Source organism: Oryctolagus cuniculus, chromosome 2 (genome assembly GCF_051225735.1).
Source record: "Oryctolagus cuniculus isolate XC-2025 breed Fujian yellow rabbit chromosome 2, ASM5122573v1, whole genome shotgun sequence".
Lineage (NCBI taxonomy): Eukaryota > Metazoa > Chordata > Mammalia > Lagomorpha > Leporidae > Oryctolagus > Oryctolagus cuniculus.
In genome coordinates this window covers 187,227,550-187,247,910 of record NC_142868.1, presented here as the reverse complement: position 1 = coordinate 187,247,910, position 20,361 = coordinate 187,227,550, and the positions used below count along the sequence as shown (strand labels likewise).

The following is a 20,361-nucleotide window of genomic DNA, read 5'->3' as shown; positions in this document are numbered from 1 at the left end:
AGGATGGCCCAAGTCCTTGGGCCCTGCACCTGCATGGGAGGCCAGGAAAAGCACCTGGCTCCTGGCTTCGGATCAGTGCGGTGCGCCGGCCGCAGCGGCCACTTGAGGGTGAACCAACAGAAAAGGAAGACCTTTCTGTCTCTGTCTACTCTGTCCAAAAAAAAAAAAAAAAAAAAAAAAATCTCCTTAAGTCACAGTAAACTGGAGTGGGAATCTTAATTATAATAGAGGTAAAGAGGGGTAGGTATTTATCTAGAGAAAAACACAAGACCAGGTTTATTTCATACAATGTTATTCACACATTTTTCATTTTCTAATTTATACATAATATACAAGGAAGTGAAGATAACATTTCATATGCGCCAGTAAGAGCCAGGACTTAGACAAACTGGTCCAGAAACAATCCACAGAAAAAGGAGACACTCAAGAGTAATGCCTAGGTGGTTCTGCCCAACTCAGTGTTTTTATCTGAAACAGGTTTGACCAAAATTCCATGCCGATTTACTAAAAGGTGTTGGGGTAGGCACCAAAATTGGTAGACCACAGAGTTTCTGTAAGAACAGGTATTTTCTAGAGTAGGCCTAGAAGTAGCGAGGACTGGGTTGTCAGCGTCGGGACACATGGGAACAGTCTCCCAGGACTTGTCATTTCCTAAATGTGCAGTAGTAACTGACTATGCCAGCAGAGGGTCAGGAATGCATGTACAAACGCACAAAGTCATCAACCAGTCTCCGGGGACAGCCCTGATGCTGAAACCAAGAGCTGACACTGGGAACAGAAGCTCAACATGGGGCCAAGACACTCTGAAGCTGGCAGATTAAGGGAGGCTGGGAAACAGCAGTTTGTACGGGGGGAAGGAAGCACAGCTACTGTAGACAGGGCAGCTGCTTAGCCAGGTGACTATGCAAAGGAATCGGAACAAATGGTTGGATTTAATGGCCTCACCAAGGAATGTTGGGTTAGAAAAGTAGGATAACTCAACAACAAAGATGAAAAAGTATGCCTGGCACCCCAAACTTTATGCCATTTTTTTAGGTTCATGGTAAGAACAGCTCAGTGTTAAAACCTTTATATTCAACATTGTGCTCAGAAGACTACGTTCTTCTGCAGATCACTAGTAAAAAACCCCTCCATGTTCAATCGACAGAGCTTGCCTGTTCATTTCAGTTTCCAGCTCTAAACATAAGTGGGTCAACATAAATGTTTATACAAAATACTGACTTCAACAAAATACAAAGCACTTTCTTTATCTTTCAGAAACTGAATATACAAAGCAAATTTTTTCCAAAATATTTTCATAGGCAAAGGATTAAAAACGATTTTAATTATACACATATGGTCACAATTTTGCCTTAAAAAGATTGTTGGGAAATGTACATAAGGCCGCTTGTAAATGTACATCATGTTACTGTTATAATGTCTTATGTCCAGAGAAAAAAATGTTATCATACAGATTTGCTCTTACTTGGGAGTAGGCTATTCAAAAATACAGTACTCTTCTGTACAAAGAAAAAAGTCACATCACATTTAATAAGATGGAAAAAGCATTGGCCTCCATGGTAACCAAATATCTCAGTCCAATACTTTCTATTATGCACAATACCCTGACTTCAGTTGAAAATGATCCAAATCCTAGCATGTCCATATTAACAGAGTCAACAACTATGTTATAAAACAAAATGTTTCTCACAATAATAAAAAGAAAGCTGGTTCATACTTCTGAAACCATATAAAGTTAAAAAATTTTTTAAAAAATCACTCTTGATTTGGAGAAATAAATTTACATTATACAACACTATATTGCCAGGTCAAAGAGGGCAGGGACATAAATGTACACTAAGATGCAAATGTTTTCCAAAGAGGTAAAACAAATTCCATTTACAGCATGAAGGTTTACAAATGTACACCTGTACAACCAAGGAAAGTGTCACTACTAAATTAGCAAGGCTTTTTATAATAAACATTGAAACAAGATCTGCTTTCAAAGTGTAAACTTACATCTACTACTACACACACAATGCATATATTTATAGGAAGCAACAAAAGCTATCTGAATATGTAATCATGCTTAAATGTTGAGCTATCAAAATCACTTTTCAATGGCCCCTTTTCACCTCTATCTGGTTCCTACTTTCTGCATATACTATGAAAAAGCAAAATAAAGCTCAACACGTCTTTGTAATTCTATAAGCAAAACAAAACACAAATTTCCACTCTTTCTCATTGCAAACCAAACTGAAAAGTTAATGAGACTTAACTTTTCATTTAGTGCACTTAAATGGATGGAAGTGTCATCATGATTTTGTTTTTTTCTAACTCTTATAACAATTACATATTTAAGTATATACAAGACTTCTGTACATTGCCAGACACATTGTAGGGCAGTATTTGTATTAAAACCATGTCCAACGTAAATAATAAGTTCTTTCCATCTCAAATCATTTTATTCTTATTTCACTTGCTGAGTTTTAATTTGCATGATAGTTTGTGAATTACCAAAATACAACTTAACTTTCTCTTTTTAAAATATTAATAATATTTATGCAGTTGATTGTTATGTGTTATAAAAGGCATCACGCAAAGAAAAAAAAAATAAGGACTATAATTCTATATACATCTCTATAAACCTGTTGTGCTATGGGGTTGTAGACCTACCAGACTGCAAGCTAGTTTATTAAAAGAATACTGTACTTTTTCCTTTAAAAACTATTTTTGTGACTTTACAAGGTAAAAATTTACAAAATATGACAGTTTTTTTTTGATACAGTTACATCATATACAGGCATTCTGTGCTTTGCCAGCAATTCAATCTGATAGGTCTCCACTCAGGGCTGAATATAATTTATAATTCACCACCCCACCCCCAAATATACACAAGAACCTTAAAAAATTTACAAATGGATGAAAGAAGTCAATAAATAGTTTTGCATTAAAAAAAATTTGAAGATTCATAGCTGAGTTGTGTTTTGATAATTCACAAAAGAAATGTTTCATATGTTAAATCATCTTCTTTCTTTTTTCCTTTATAGCATTCCATTTGGTGGTCCTCCAATAGGCCCTAGATCTGGGCTATTTTTCAAATAGTATTTTTCCAACTTGGCCAGTATATGCTTCCCGTACGTGTATTTGCGCAAAGTAGTGATGTGAGGTCGAATCTGAAACATAAACAATGTGCTTAGTCAACCTAAGTTATTTTAGTTTCTGATTTCTATAAAAAACTGTCCCCAAATCTAGGTAATTTAGAGGAATAATTATAATTTAAAATTTCAATTTCTTTTTTCATATAAGCAGTTCTGATCAACTCAATCTTTTCAAACATCTGCTGTCAAGAACTGTCCAATGAACACCCACACTACTATTTCTAAACGCTATCACATGCGAATAGAAACTCCAAACATAGCAGGAAAATATCATTAATGAGCTACTGCATTCTTTAAAAAACCGTATCATTATCTTCCCATCCACATTGGTAAGGTTTTAACAAATAATAATTACTGGCATTTATGAGAGTATGATAAAAAAGAGCTCTCTTCTCATACACTGGATAGATGTATAAACTTTGTAAGATTCCAAGGAATTTATTTTACTAAAACAATTATGCAAAGACTGCAATATGAAGAGTTCCAACCTTTGAAGCAGGGAGCTGGCATTATGACACAGTGGGCTAGCTGGTACCGGCAACACCAGCATCCCATATCAGAGTGTAGGTTCGAGTTCCAGCTGCTTCACTTCCCATCCAGCTCCCTGCAGCCATTTGGGGAGTGAACCAGCAGAGGAAGAGACCTCTCTGTCACGCTGCCTTTCAAAATGAAACAAAACTCTGACACAGTCCAAATATCATCAATAAAACGCTTTGGATAGGTGCAGCTCTGGCCGTTGCGGCTAATTGGGGAGTGATCCAGTGGATGGAAGACCTCTCTCTCTGCCTCTCTCTAACTCTTTCAAGTCAACAAATAAATTCTTTAAAAAAAAAGAAAGGATCTGAAGCGAGTACTCAAATATTATCTCTTTCAATGCTCTTTTTAAGTTTTACTTTAATAATTACTGATTTCTTCAAGAATCATTAGATTCTTGGAGGGATGGCAACAGAGAAAAAAATAGTTTGAAAGGACAAGTATTACAAGTTACTATTACCTGAAATACTAATAAATCACCTCAACACAAAATCCTCTTTAGAAAAAAAATGTTAGTTTTGTGGGAAAATCTTTCAACCCATGTATTATGGTAAATAAGGCACAACTAAGTAAGAGAAAGAACAACAATGCTAAACATAAAGGTAAGAGAAATGAACGTGACTTCAGTAGTTGAAACCTAGTAAGGGAAAAACCATACCAAGATGTGCAGATTTAAATCTTTCTCCATTTACAGATACGAGGAGATTAACAGCGTGGGAAGTTAAATGTGTAGCCTACAGCCACACAGACCGAATTTTCTATTGAGGGTCAGTATACCGCATTACCTTGTGCATGATTATCTTTCTCTGAGCAGGTTCAGCCATATCAATCATCTTCTGGACCACATAATTGGCATACTGGTCCTTCATCATGGTGTATAAGGCACTGTGGGGACCATCACTCTGGCAGCAAACCTCATCAATCAGCAAAGCCCTCTCAGCACGGGAGGCGTGCGTAACACACTTTTCAACTACGTTGCTAAAAATTACAAATTAAAGAGTGTAAGTTACATATACAAAACTCTGTTTTCCTTACAGCAAACTTGCCTTGAGGTTTCAAAGAATCTGTTCCAATCCATTACAAAGCACAAAAGCAGTCCAGATACATCTTAACCTTTTCTTGTATTCTGATTACTTTTAAAACAAACTCTACATTTTGACATCCACAATTTAATTATAGGCTTCTTAAAACTATAATGTAGAAAAGTAAACTGGGAAATTAATAAGGTCTGAATGTGCATTTTGTCACTGGTCTGAGGCAACTGATTTTCTAAATCTAGATTTCAAAAGCGTGGGCAGGGTTGGGAGTTGTGGTGCGGCAGCTTAAGCTATCACTTGGGATGCCCACATCCCATCACACCTGGGGTTGATTTCCGCTCCTGCTTCTGATCCAGCTTCTTGCTAACGTGCTCCGCTAAAATGTCTTTGTCCCTGACACCCACATGGGAGACCCAGGTGGAGTTCCTGGCTCCTGGCTTCAGGCTGGCTCAGCTTTGGCTGTTTTGAGCATTTTGGGAGCAAATCCGTGGATGGAAGTGCCTTTCAAATAAATACATGAACTAACGTAAAAATAAAAATGTAATGTGGACAAAACCAATGCTCTTAACAGTTTTAAAAAACAAAAGTGATATTCTGTGTTTTTAAAAATCATTAAAAAATATTTATAATTCAATGCTATATTCCACATGTGATTTCTGTGTTTATAAAGAAAGAACTGAGAGAAGTAACCCTTGTTATCAGAAAATATTTCAGTACCTGGCAAATTTGTGTTGACTCAGGGCTAAGACCTTCCCTCTGATTTCAGAAACAATTTTGCTCTTGTCTTCAGGTCGACCATGTTCCAGTACATGCTGAATAACATAATTGCCATACTGATCCTAAGAACATATTTAAAAATCACTTTCTAGAAATCATTCTTTAAAAAAAAAAATCGATTATTCTTTAAAAAGTTGGGTTTAAAAATCCAGTAATACTGTCAGAAGAATACCAGAGAGGCATTTGTTTTTGTATTGTTTAATAATAAGTTTTTTTAAAAAATCAGAATAATTTCTAAAAATAGAAAAATATTTCAAACTATTAGAGAATGTATACCTGTACCAACTGTTCTGTGTGTTGGTGGAGCTCTTCTAAGATAGGTAAGGTCTGTTCTGCTGTGCAATGCTCTAGGATGCGCTGAATCACTCTGCAGCCATAAGGATGAGTTGAAAGCACAAATACCTTAAAACAGAAGAATTAAAAATTTGTATTCTCCAACATTTTCTAATAGTTCTATGAATCAGGTAGGTTTAGAACATGATTAATTAATTCAATTATTTTATAGAAGGGTGACAGAGTCACAGTATGACCACCTCCATGTTAGCGGACTGGGTAGGAGGAGGAGGGAGTACTCAATTTAGGAACTAAAGAGATTTTGATCAACAGGAACCCAATCAGAAGACTAAGAGTAATAATGGGAATGAATGGATGTGGGGCCGGGGGGAGTAGTTTAGCACTGCAATTAAGAGCTACCAAATACGATGTGTTAGTTATTAACTGCTCTGTGTGTGTATGTTTTTAACTTTTCTTCTTGCTTTTTATATAGCCTTTTCCCACTCCTCCCCCTCTTCCGGGAAATTTGGAAAATACTGTTGGGTTTGTGATTCTAATAGTTATTACCTTACCTTACTTCCTAAAGTAATAGGATTAAAACTTCTATTTCTAACCCCCCATGAAGCAATCTACTGACTATATGAAAAAGGCAGAAATTAATAAACATTAATGCTTTGTCTTCTATTTTTATATACCAATGCTGGGTACAGTGACCAAGGAATATGTTTTAACACTTAAATTCTAAAATGCACTTTGCTAACAAATTAGAAGCCAAAAAAAATCAATCTTACTTGTCCTTTGAAAGCATCAATGATAAACTGTAGAGACTGTGGCTGAACACATTCAATACATTTTTGTACAACATGGTTCCCATTCTGATCTTTCACACACTTGAGTACATGACCATCTAGCTCCTTTACCATTTCACTCTGAAAAAGAGGAGAGCTCATGAGAACAATTACCTCATCAAATAACAAACTAAAATTAAAAACAATGAAACAGGCACAAAAGTATACTAAATAATATCATTTCCTGTTTGCATTTTTTTCTAATATATGAAAGGTTAAAATTTTCCTCCCTGAAGAATAATTAGCAAAAGCAATTGAAGTTGAGAATTACTGAAACATATACAGATTATGAGGTAAGTGATGTGCTGAGATACTAATAACCTACTGATGATGATCTGCCATATTTAAACTACACTTTCCAACAACCTTTCTCAGGTGGTGTCCAATTAAACTAATTGAGAATGCTACACTTTTGCCTCACTTAGCACTGTCTCTTCTCAAAAAAAAAAAAAAAAAAATCACATTTAATGGCTTTATGTGTCTATCAAGTGCAAGCAAAGGGTAAGGACTCAAGTACTTATGGGCTATGTTGATATTTCTCCATTGAGATAAACCTCCAATTACTCCCACACTCAGGAATTCCGCCAGAGAAATCAAAGTATTTCCTTACAAATTTCTAATGTTGATTAATGTATACACATCTATATCCATCTATTCATTTATTATTTTTAATTCTGAAACATTATACAAATCAATTCCAATCTTTTTCCAAATTTATTAACTACCATTACCTTTTAAGATATATTTATTTCCTTCATTTACTATGTTTTTATTGTAATATATGAATCACATATACATAAAATAGTATCTATTTAGTGTTATAAATTTCATATTAAGTCCGTTTTAGCTCATACAAGAAACCCTTTAATTAATTAGGGTTGATTCACAGAATCCATGTAAAAATGTGGTGAATCAGCATTTTAAATAATTTTACAAATTACTTTTGATTAGTTAAAAGAAAAGTCCCTTGAATATATGATTGGAATAGCATTAATCCTTTATGAATGTATATTTAGACTTTATATCAAAGGACACACATTTCTCATTTCATTTTATGTATTCTATTTTCTTTCAGAATTGTAAAGAAGAATTTTTTAGGTTACTTTTATGCTGTTATATTTTTAAAAAATTATGTAATTGTGTATATACATATATACAAGTATTTAACTGGCATATAGAGATGCTACTGGTTTAAAAAACTATTCTTTATAATAGAAACATTAGATATAACCCAAATAGACACTGGAAATTGAACTGTAAAATGCATTCTGATGTAACAGAAAATTCACAAATAAGCCTCTGATAGCAAAAACACTTGAGATTCCATTTATCACATAGTGCATATTAAATACCCTTATTTAGAAATGAATAGATGTGAAAGGAAATGGATAGAAAAGATCAAAGATCTGCTTTATAACTTGTAATTAGCAATGTGCTAATTGATACCGATTAAAAAATTATCAACTAGTTGTGGAAATATTAAACCCTTTCATTTCAAGATTATAAGATAAAGCAGAAATAATAATTAAAAAATTGAATGAACTAATAGAAAAATTTTGCCTTAACTTACAATTACCTGCTGGTCAGAAGAAATAGATTCTAATGCTTTTTGAATAACACGGCAGCCATACATCTGCAGGGCAAGGGGCAGAACATGACCACGAATACGAGTAGCCAGGGCTAACTTTTGATCCAAACTCCCAAACTGACAGAAAATAAAAGTGTCATAATATTACGTTATTGAACTTGAATAAGATACTACATCTACTGAATCTACTTTTACAATAACCCATGGGTAATTATGTAGGGAAGAGGCATTAAGAAAAAGGCCAAATAAGACCCAGAGTTGACTGCAATGATAATTTTAATACTTCCCCTCCAAGTCGTATTATCTCGATACTATTGTATTAATCATTTTAAAGCTTATTTATTTGAAAGACAGTGAGGGAGTGAGACACAAAGGAATCTTCCAGTTGTTAGTTCACCCCTCAAATGCCTGTTAACAGCTGGAGCTGGGTGACTTTGTAGCCAGGAGCCTGGAATTCAATCTCTGTCAACCACGTGGGTGGCAGGGACCCAACTACTTGAGTCATTTCCACTGCTTCCCAAAGTGTGCTTAGCAAGAAGCTAGAATTTAGAAGAGTCGTGATTCTAACACAGGCACTCTGATACGGGGCGCTGATGTCCCGAGCAGCATCTTAACCACTATACCAGAAATCCATCCCCTCCCCTTTAAAATAAACATCTTTATTCTTCATTTCTAACAAAACCCTTCATCTTCATTATATTAACCTCTAAGACCTACACTCAGACTGCCAAAACTCTTTCACCCAGGTAATTCTCAAACTGTATTCTGATACAACTGAGGAGCAAATCTGTTTTAGTCAAGCTACAACACAGACAGTAGTTTTAGACGAAAAATAAGCTAAGTTGCTAACTACTGAATAAAACACACTTACAGGTGGACCCCTGCATTTGTCTCTGTGTTTCTCTGGCTTGTTATCACTGAGTTTAATGTCCTGAAGACAGATCTGTTTCCACAGTGGGTACAAAATTTTCCATTCCCACCAGCAATGTGCAAGGCTTCTAATTTTTCCACATCTTCACTCACACTATAATTTCCAATTTTTTGATTACAGTCTAGTATATGTAAAGTGGTATCTCGCTGTTGTTTTGATTTGTGTTTCCATAATGACTAAGAAGGTTGAGCACCTTTTTATGGATTAATGTATTATCTTTGATGGAGAAATGTCTACCTAACATTTCTTGATCTTTCATTCATTTTCAATCACATTGTCTTTATGTGGTTGACTTTTAGGAAGTTCTTTATATATTCTGGATATAAAAATCTTAGACATATGATATGCAAATATTTTCTCCCAGGTTTATATATGTTTTTATAGGAAAATGACTATTACCCAACTTTCAAAGCTTTTCTTGTCAATGTACATGTAACTAGATGGATATACAAACATGCATGTGTGCTTACCTCAAAAAATTTCTGTATAACATAGTTTCCAAAAACATCTGTCATTAATTGATAGGCTGCCTGTAGAATTTCATTAAATACCATTTGTCGCTCAGCTGGAGTAGCTCTCTCTAGCTTTTGCTGTATAAATCTATGTGGGAAAAAATTTTAAAGACCATGACAGTAAACTGAAAACAAGGTCTGTAAAAACTGTATCTCTTACTTAAGAAATGTTACCCTCATGTATAAACACAAAATATTTCCAGAAATGCTATTAAAAAACTATATGCTAGGCATGTAATTTGTAACAAAAAAGACAAAAATTACATGAAGCATTTCTTTGTAATACCTTAAAATAACTAGACTGATAAAAAATCTCTGGACATAAAAATGTTTAATTATTCTTAGAATGCTTCTGTTACATCATAATCAATGAAAAAAGGAGATTGCAGGGATTTTGCTGGCCATTCATTTATTTTTCATAATATACAATGCTACTTACTGAATATTTTTAGAACTTAATGATTAGAAAGAAAATGCATCAAACAAATGAATTACTAACTTAGTCATTTTAAGTGATACAAAGTTTATTTACTACTCTTAAAAACTTTCAATTATAGGGAAATAAAATTTGCATATATCTACCTAATCTAATGCTTATTTTTTAAAATTTCAGGTTTATTTTAAAACCATCAACAGAAAACATTTCAAATTTAATAAATTCTACTAGTTCCCTTTCTAAGATTTACCTTGAGAGTACTAATTAACACACCTTTCAAGTATTACATATAATATATGCTTAATGTTAAAAGTTATCAAATTTTCCTATACCATATGTGAAATTTTCCAGCTAGTCACAGGGATTACTAAAACGTAAAGCAACACAAAAGCATACATCAGTAACACTTAAATTTGCAAATGTAATTCAGAGCTAATATAATAAAAACAATCCAATATGAAGGCTGTATTCCCATCAATTATTGTCACTGTGAAAAACCTGAATGCAGATAAGCACAGTCTAGTGAAGAAAAATGTAGGCAGCAATCTTCAAAGCAACAAGAAGTGGAAAAGGATCATGAATCATATTACCTACCTAGAACCATGCTGGTCTTGAGAAAACTCAACAATATGTCCAATCAAGTCTCTAAGCTGAAGGTTTGGGAAGCGGTTGTTTCTGAAATCTTCGAGTAATCTACTGCGGCCCGAAGGCATAATGTCAGACCTGTTATATCGAAGCCGAGAAGGAGGGAAGAGCTGGCTGCTGGAGCTGAAGAGACTGGAAGTGCTTGAAGCACTTCGGTATTTTGCTTCTGCTCCAGGTGCTGCAGAGATATAGCGACCACTACCATTTGTCAGTCCTCCTACAACAAAGCAGCTGTGGTCAGCAAATGTTTTCGACAAAATTTCATTGAACTATAAATTTAGTCAGTAAAGAAATAGTCCCCCTAAGAATTCTTAGTAGTTATGACTGGAAATTAAAACTTGAAAGGAAAACTTTGCACCTATAAGTAACATGTGGTTTTATGAAAAAAAAAAAAAAAAAAAAAAAACTAGAAAAACATGAGAAAATCAATCTGTTTGGTCTCAGCAGCTTAGTTACAATGCAATTAATATGCACTCATAGAAATACCAGAACACTGAAACCATCAACAAAACTTTGTTACGTTTACAAGCAAGCTATAAGTAGCCAGCAAACAGATTTATACTTTTGGGGGATATATTAAAAATACATTGTCATGTATACTCTTTGTAAAAACAAACCATTTCTTAGCTAACCCAATGATTGTTTAAATTAAAAAAAAAATCCACAACTTGATATATCAAATCTGTTATACACTATTTTAAAAAGATTTTAAAATTAAAAAAAATTGCCATAAAAGTACTCTTGTGTTGCAGACAAGAAATAGTAGTAAATAGCCTTAATCATTTAAGACAAACAAAAAGTCTCTTTGACTTGTGTCCCATTCCAACAAGCAGATGAGAGGGCAGTCAACAGAAACAAACAAAAAAATACATGCAGGAAAAATTGTTTTTATTACACATAGCAGTTTATAAGTACTTGACAGTGTCCTTTTAAAAAAGAAAAATGTATAGACAATTGTGAAACAGATTTAACAGCTCAGCAAAACAAGATCCACCATTAGCTTTATGTTGTTATGTCCCAACTCTACGTAAAGTGCTATCTAAATAATCTAGGCCATAGGATAGATGCTTCCAAGGACACACTGTCAGTGCCAATTTACACAGCGGCATTACAGGCCAAAAAGAATTACAGGACAGGGAGCAAAACAGTTTAATCCTGGAGGGTGAAGGGGTTAGCACATTCCTTTTTTTTGGGTCTCTATTGTTCTGGCTTTAGTTTTCCTTATTGACCTTCCCATTTTACAGCATATTATCCATTTATTTGAATCCCTAGCCCCTTCTCCAATTTACATGCCATCAAATTACATTCATAAACATGCTAGGAGGTATCTGGAGCCTAGACCATTGTCTGACGGTGAACAGGCGTACAATATTTACTCATTGACAAACTAAAGAGCATGAATTTTACATAGGTTCAGTTCTAGAGTGTCCTGCTAAAAATTCAACAAATTATCCAATATACCGAAATCACTAACATCAACTTTTTGCTTCAGTTCTATTGAACTTATCTTAGCATCCCATGAAATATTCAAATGTGAAAGAGCTCAAAATTTTAATACTGAATAATTTCATCATTAGCAGCAATCCTTTTATAGTTCCCAGTATTTCTGCTCATACAGCCCCATGAACTATTCACAATTACTACTCACCTATTAGATTCTCTAACAGTATGATATAAGTGACTTTTACCACTACTACAGTTGGTTACCTTATCACATCCCACTTTGCCACTAGGTTTTCTCTAACATCCTTGCTCTTTCTTTAGGGTGGAATTATTTAGCTTATCCTTTTAACCTCTTTATATACACACATCAATTATACCTTTAATTTTAAGTCATTTAGACTATGTCACTGTATGGTAAAAACCTATAGAATCCGCCTAAAGTACACCCCTCTCAGGTTTTTACGTCATTATTTTAAACCTACTTCTCACACAAATTTTAGAATTAGCTGTTTTCTTCTACCCTTTATTATCTCTCTGCCATGGCTTACCGACACTTCAAATATCAGGCTTAATATTATCCTTAAAAGATTTTCACACCAAATTCAATACATACTTATCCTAGGAAATTATCAAGCTAATTTTATATGTTACTTTCAAAGTACCCTACCAAATATCCAACAAAAATCTGTCCTATGTCTCGGTACTCTTTTGATTCTTTTTTTTGACAGGCAGAGTGGACAATGAGAGAGAGACAGAGAGAAAGGTCTTCCTTCCATTGGTTCACCCCCCAAATGGCCACCATGGCCAGTGCTGCGCTGATCCGAAGCCAGGCCAGCTCTCTGCTGTGGCCAGGGAGTGCAGTGGAGGATGGCCCTGCACCCCATGGGAGACCAGGATAAGTACCTGGCTCCTGCCATCGGATCAGTGCGGTACGGCCATTGGAGGGTGAACCAACAGCAAAGGAAGACCTTTCTCTCTGTCTCTCTCTCTCACTGTCCACTCTGCCTGTCCAAAATAAATAAATAAATAAAAAGAAAGAAACATCTTGCGTGTCTCGGCTGCTCCACTTCCGATCCAGCTCTCTGCTATGGCCTGGGAAAGCAGTAGAAGATGGGCCAACTCCTTGGGCCCCTGAACCCACGTGGGAGACCTGGAGGTAGCTCCTGGCTCCTGGCTTCAGATCAGCTCTGCTCTGGCGGTTGCAGTCATTTGGGGAGTGAACTAGAATGGAAGACCTCTCTCACTCTGCCTCTCCTTCTCTCTCTGTGTAACTCTTTCAGTAAAATAATTCTTAAAAAAAAAAAAATCAAAAGAAAATGTGTCTGTGGGATAAAGAGAGGGGAAGAGAATGATATGCAAATCTATAATGATAACATTTAGATAATCTGGGTGAAGTGCATTCTGGATTTAAAAAAAAAAAAAAAAACTATTCTGCAGCTTTCCCATAAGCCTGAAGGCATGCCACAATTAAAACCACACATATAGGTTATCCATATTCACGCCTCTACTGCTGGTAGTCTAAATTTCTATACCCCATGTGTTAAAGGAAAGTAACAGTTCCTTCTAGTTTATCATTTGGTCTCCAGTACCATTAACCATTTCTTAATCACTACTTGAAAAAGACACTTAGAACAGTTCTATGTGAGATCAGGGTCCAAAAGTGATGTGATATGATAGCCAAGAGTCTTGGGCCAGAAATCACCAGGTCATAGCGTTCTGTTCCTTCAATGTTATTTACATTGGTATCTTTTAAGGTCAGTTATGATAACTTAATGGAGGCAAACAGCTTACATTTTACGAAAAAAATTTTTTTATAAAACTTGTTAATTTCTTTGAGAAGTCTATTGTTTCAGAATCCTTCTCAATTAATAGAAATTAAAAATGTAGCCAGCACCGCGGCTCACTAGGCTAATCCTCCGCCTTGCAGCGCCAGCACACCGGGTTCTAGTCCTGGTCGGGGCGCCGGATTCTGTCCTGGTTGCCCCTCTTCCAGGCCAGCTCTCTGCTGTGGCCAGGGAGTGCAGTGGCGGATGGTCCAAGTTCTTGGCCCCTGCACCCCATGGGAGACCAGGATAAGTACCTGGCTCCTGCCATCGGATCAGCACAGTGCGCCGGCCGTGGTGGCCACTGGAGGGTGAACCAACGGCAAAGGAAGACCTTTCTGTCTCTCTCTCTCTCACTGTCCACTCTGCCTGTCAAAAAAATAAGTAATAAACAGTTAAAAAAAAAGAAATTAAAAATGTTCTTCAAAAACATTGAGAAAAACTACAGCTGAAACCACCACAAAATAAATCTGATCAAGCCTTTTTTTTTTATTATTTTCCATCCCCTTGGGGTTTGGAACAGTAACTCTTCAACTTATCAGATTTGTATATATTTTTAAAAAATACATCCCTGAATTATCCCCTCTGAACAATTTTTATTTTTTAAATATTTAGCTGAAGGGCCAGCGCCCCACTTGGGTACCGGTTCTAGTCCCAGTTGCTCCTTTTCTCACCTGGCTCTCTGCTATGGCCTGGGAAAGCAGCAGAAGACGGCCCAAGTTCTTGGGCCCCTGCACCCACATTGGGAGACACAGAGGAAGCTCCTGGCTCCCGGCTCCTGATTGGCGCAGCTCCGGCTGTTGCGGCCGTTTGGGGAGTGAACCAACAGACAGAAGACCTTTCTCTGTCTCTCCCTCTCACTGTCTGTAACTCTCTCCAAAAAAAAAAAAAAAAAAAAAAAAAAAAAAAAAAAAAAATTAGCTGAAGGCTATTCTAAGAGTCTGAAGACTCTTAGACTCTTTCCAATAAATTAGAATCAGGATAATTGGCTTCATTTACTAACAGGCTGCCACTTAACTGATTTCAAAATAAAAACAGCAATTCAAGTCAATCTGGGGTCCTTCAAACCTACCAGGTAGAGTGTTTCAGAAGACAATGTTCAAGGAATCTCAATAAATGGGAAAATGATAATGGGAGACAAGTAGTTCCAGGTAGGCCAAATCAATGGCACAGGTGAGCAGCTGGGAAAAGCCTAAATGAGGACAGTCTATTTTCTGGCATTACCTTTCATTACTTTTAGCTCATAAAAAATGCTCACATAGTGTTTCATTTTTGCTTCAGTATTTTTTTCCTCTGCTCAGTTTTCATGAAAAGCATTTGGAACTCACAGGAGACTCTTAGCTGCCATAGACAGTTTGACTTTTATTACTACACCTATCCACATGGTTCTTGGCTTTGTAGGAAGATTGCAATGTTGGGTAAGAGAAAAAAACTTTTAGAGCAGTACTTCTCCTTATGCACACTTACCATTTTGGAATCTTGTTTTATAAATATATTTCTAAATACTAATAGCTATCTTACATACTAGATTTTGAGGGTCCATGGCATGTAGCAACAATCTGTGAACCTAACACAACCTACTATACACATATTAAGATGGCTTTGTTATCCTCCTGGTATACAGTAACTTTTTAAATAAGGCAATTATTTATCAAACACTCTATCAGACTCCATGATAGGCAAATTCTGCATATAATGCTAATCTACAGCTATGTCCTCCCAAAAAATTACTTAAAAAATGTTTTGATTCACTTGTGCTTTTTCTATTATGTGCCTAATGTCTGCGTACCCATTACCGAATCGGCTGAGCTGCTGTGTGCTGACCTGTGGAATCAGAGGGCAGACTATACAGGGCTGCACTGTGTCCTTCCTCCCAAACATGCTCACGCTCTAGTCCCTTGCTGTACCTGTGAATGTGCTATTAGTTGGAAATAGGATCTTTGCAGATGCAGTAAGGTAAAATGAGGCTGTATTGGATTAGGGTGAGTTTTAATGCAGTGACTGGTGCCCTTTGTAAGAGAAAATGCACACAGAGACACACAGCAGAGCACTATGTAATGATGGAGACTGAGACCAGAATGATGCATATTCAAGCCAAGGAACACTAAGAATTGCCTGCAACTGCCAGAAACTAGGAAGAGACAAAGAAGGAATGTCCCCTAGAGCCTTTAGAGCATGGCACTGCCTACACTAGGACCTGCTCTAAACTATGAAAGGAGTCAAGTTTGTTGTTTGAAGCCACCTTTTACTAATTTGTCAGAGCAGCCATAGAAAACTAACACAAATGCTGCTTTTTAAAAGCATGGAATACTTATTGTTACATATATTTAAACACATAGTACATGCATACAAATAGTAAATGAAGGAAGATAGTGAAACATAAAAATATTATTACAACTGATTAAGGTTACAGGAAGACAACATATAAATGACTCAAAAGTATAGGGCTATTTTTCCTCAAATTTTTATAGTTTTTTATGTATACACTGCATTTAAAGAAGAAATCTTAGGACCAGCGCTGCAGTGTAGCGGGGAAAGCCACTGCCTGCAGTGTCAGCATCCCATTTGAGTGCCAGTTTGACACCCGGCTAATCCACTTCCAATCCAGTTCCCTGCTATGGCCTGGGAAACCAGTAGAAGATGGGCCAACTCCTTGGGCCCCTGCACCCACGTGGCAGACCTGGAGGAAGTTCCTGGCTCCTGGCTTCAGATCTGTGCAGCTCTGGCCGTTGCGGCCAATTGGGGAGTGAACCAGTAGATGGAAGACCTCTCTCTCTCTGTCTCTCCTTCTGTGTGTAACTCTGATTTTCAAATAAATAAATAAATCTTTAAAAAAAATCTTTTTATGTTTTCCTAAACTGTCAAGTATGTACATTATTATACTTTACTATAGTGCTGCTATATGCGAGTGCCATCGTCTTAACTCTTAAGACATATGTCTCTATCATACTTGTGAGACAAGCTTAGAGAAGCTAAAAAGCTTACTCAAGGAAGGATAGCTAACACCTTCTGATAGCTAATGATCAGATAATTTTCTTCACTATTATGTCTAAATAATTTGCTTCAGACTTTCAGTTATAATCTCTACTATATTTCATGAAGAACAGTTAATGCCCTGTGCCACATTTAAATCTGGGAAATGGCTGAAACTGCTTGGGGTATAAATTTCATTAAATTTTTCTAACTACAATTGAAACTACTTATTTGCTATATAAATACACAAACATTTTATTAAGGGAAAAGCTGAGGCTACAATGAGTTTCAAAAGCAAAGAGCACAGTTAAAGGTATACTATTCCAGTTAATTTTAATAGGCTAGTATCAAAAGTATAAACATGACAAGCATGTAACTCTGAAAGTATAAATTTTATGACTATGTGTAGACAAACATGAGATGCAAACCACAAACTAAGTTCTACAATAAAAAGTAAAAATCTGTTGTTTCTACTCTAAAATCAATTAAGAAACTTTATTATTTAGACTTGTGTTTAAACTTAAAAAAATGGGGGGAGGCTGTCAACACAGAAAATATTTAATAAACAAGTTAAGATCTAATGTATGAACTAGTCTTCAGACTAAGAGTAAGCTGTAGGGCGAGTTTCTACTAGGTGTTTAACACATGGGCAAAAATACTTCCCTATCACAAATCTCCTATGAGATTTGATCTGAATTCTTTTCTTTGGATAATAATGCTGATAACTGAGAAATTACCAAACTACAGCTGCATCTTCTTTTGAATATTCCTGCTGAGATTTCATGGCTAGTTGCCTTTCCTGATTTAGGTTAAGAAAAACTGTGTAAGCTGGGATTTTTCTCAAACTATGATTAATAAAAAGAATGTATACAATCTTAAGGTCTGCTTCATAAATGATGAATACTGGTTAGATAATTTTTCATGGGCACATTTAGTTTCTCTCTTGATGGGATTGTTAATAGCAGTGAGAAAAGGGCTGAGCTGGGCGAGGAGTACTGTGATAATTAACCCAGAAAAGCCTTATAAAGTATACACACATACACAAAAACAAAATCCTCAAAACTGATCATCATACAACTTCCTTTTTATAGTATAATATAGGTTGTACATCCCTAATCCAAAAATTTGAAATGCTCCAATTCCACATATGACCTCATGTGACAGGTTACAGTTAAAACACAGGCACAGGTTACATATATTTAAAACAAATACATTATTGTGTTCGGATTTGAGTCCCCAAGATATCTCATTATGTACTTGTAAATATTCCAACATCTGAAAAAAATCCAAAATCTGGGACACCTCTGGCCCTAAAGCATTTCAGAAAATGGATATTCAGAGAACATACTGACTGGGAACAAATCAATGCTGGACTGTAGCAATTCACATAGGATTTACGTTTTTAAAAAAGAAAACAGCCAGTGTCTTTGACTAAGAACAGATTCAAGAATCAAGACCACTCAAATTTAGCTATCCAAACATTTATTGAGATCTGAATATGCTTTAAATTTGTAGATAAAGATCTGGGCTTTTGTTTCTAATCTAGTAGGGGAAAATAAACCTATATGCAACCCTAATATAAGCCAGTGAGTGGTACAGCTGGCAGAAAAAAACATGAAATAAAGACAGTAATTCCAATGAAGAGTATCACTGTTTTTACAGAATGGAATTATTAAAGTGCTACAAGGCAATGCACTACAATTATTTAACTGCTGTTTTTGCCTACAAACTTGATGACTATGGATGGGGAGGATGTTTTTCTCTTTCCAGTCAGGCAGAGTCTGGTATGTGGATATTCAATATTGGATGAATGAAAAGCTATATAAGAAATAAACATAAAACAGCAATTGATAACATTTGCCATGTATATCTTACTTTAAAACTTCACATAAGGAAGATTCTTATCTGATCAGTTTTAACACAGAAATTAGTAATAAATAATTTGAGATTCCTGAAGTACATTTAATTTATATAGTGGGTCAATTGTTAGCAAGTAAAAAAACCACAAAGAAGTCAATATACTGACACTCAAACTCACTTTTCCAAAGTCACATAGAGTAAATTATATTTTACAGCAATTTTATAAAAAGTTGACAACTATTCTAAATTTAAGGCATAAGATCCTTTCAATTTATTCAGGCGGACATTAAACAGAAATAAAAACATTCTTTTAAGAAGCAGAATGACACCTAGAATAAGTGAGACAGACTTGGGTTCAAAGTTTTTGTTTTGCCTTTTACTAACTTCATGACAGTAACCAGTCAATTTTAGAATGAAATTTGTGTGTGCGTGTGATGTCAAATACACATCTAATTTCACTTCAAATATACATCTAACTTATACTCATTTGGATAAACAGGCTTTATTTTTGGGTCTTGTCTCTGTTCTAGTAGCTTATTTACCTTTGTGACAATAATACAATTTCAGTCACTGTACCTTTCTTAAATTAGTATCTGGAAATAATAAGGTTTACAACTTCATTTTCTAAGACTGCCTTGATTACTCTTGGTTCTGCTTGTCCAATCACATTTTAAAAATTAGCTTGTCAACAACTCTCATGAGATAGGGCTAAGTCAATCAGAAGAAACCTGCTATCTTTATAATACTGAGTGCAACCCATAAACATAGTATGCTCTTCCATTTACTTAAGTCATTTTAACTTCTGTCAGTGTTTTTTAGTTTACAGTGCAAAAATGTTGTCCTTCTTTGGCTGTATTATTCCTAGATTTGTCACAAGTAAAGAGTTTCATGTGAAAATATTCTCTACACAGAATATACAACTTTTCAGTGCCATGATAGATGCCGCTTAAATTTTTTAAAGTGATTTGCATAAAGCTGCAAATCTTTCATGAGACAATTTTGGCTGTATTTTAAGATATTTTTTGACTCTGTGTTTCCCTATCCTATAAACATAGTACAACAATATAAATCCCAAGTGAATTCTTGGTATATTAATAAAAAAATTCGTAAAAGTCTACCAGCTTGGGTGCTGGCTCCGTGGCTTAGGCTGAATTCTGCCTGAGGCGCCGGCATCCCCAGCTGCTCCACTTCCAATCCAGCTCCCTGCTAGTAGCCTGGGAAGTCAGTGCAGAATGGCCTAAGAGCTTGAGCCTCTGCACCCATGTGGGGGACCCAAAAAGAGTTCCTGCCTCCTGGCTTCGGATCGGCCCACTGGGCCATTTGGGGAGTGAACCAGCAGATGGAGGACCTCTTTCTCTGTCTACAACTCTGTCTCTCAATTAAAAGAAAAAAAAATTTTAAATAAATAGTCTGTCAGCTTCTAGTAGTAACTACAAATTATTTCAGTAACACCGGAGATAAAATTTTAACATAAATCTATAGACATCTATAACATTTTTGAAAAGACTCATATAATTAAAGCAAAACAGTCACATGAACAT

The 20,361-nt window shown here is 35.7% G+C and overlaps 1 protein-coding gene across 50 annotated transcripts in view; it reads right to left on the bottom strand.

The window, feature by feature from the left end:
• Positions 1–275: 275 nt before the first annotated feature.
• Positions 276–20,361, bottom strand: part of PUM2 (pumilio RNA binding family member 2) — a 94,946-nt gene continuing 74,860 nt past the window's right edge. For 29 of the 50 annotated variants that reach the window (XM_070069416.2, XM_070069418.2, XM_070069431.2 and 26 more), the window contains 8 exons: positions 10,671–10,938; positions 9,599–9,728; positions 8,186–8,314; positions 6,553–6,690; positions 5,765–5,890; positions 5,429–5,550; positions 4,460–4,652; positions 276–3,155 (listed from right to left, as the gene is read on the bottom strand). In XM_070069416.2, the coding sequence (XP_069925517.1) occupies positions 3,024–3,155; positions 4,460–4,652; positions 5,429–5,550; positions 5,765–5,890; positions 6,553–6,690; positions 8,186–8,314; positions 9,599–9,728; positions 10,671–10,938 (1,238 nt within the window). In that variant the 3' untranslated portion in view covers positions 276–3,023. Of the gene's footprint in view, positions 3,156–4,459; positions 4,653–5,428; positions 5,551–5,764; positions 5,891–6,552; positions 6,691–8,179; positions 8,315–9,598; positions 9,729–10,670; positions 10,939–20,361 lie in introns of all 50 variants that reach the window. The other 21 variants (XM_070069412.2, XM_051840404.3, XM_070069423.2 and 18 more) reach the window with 1 other exon arrangement.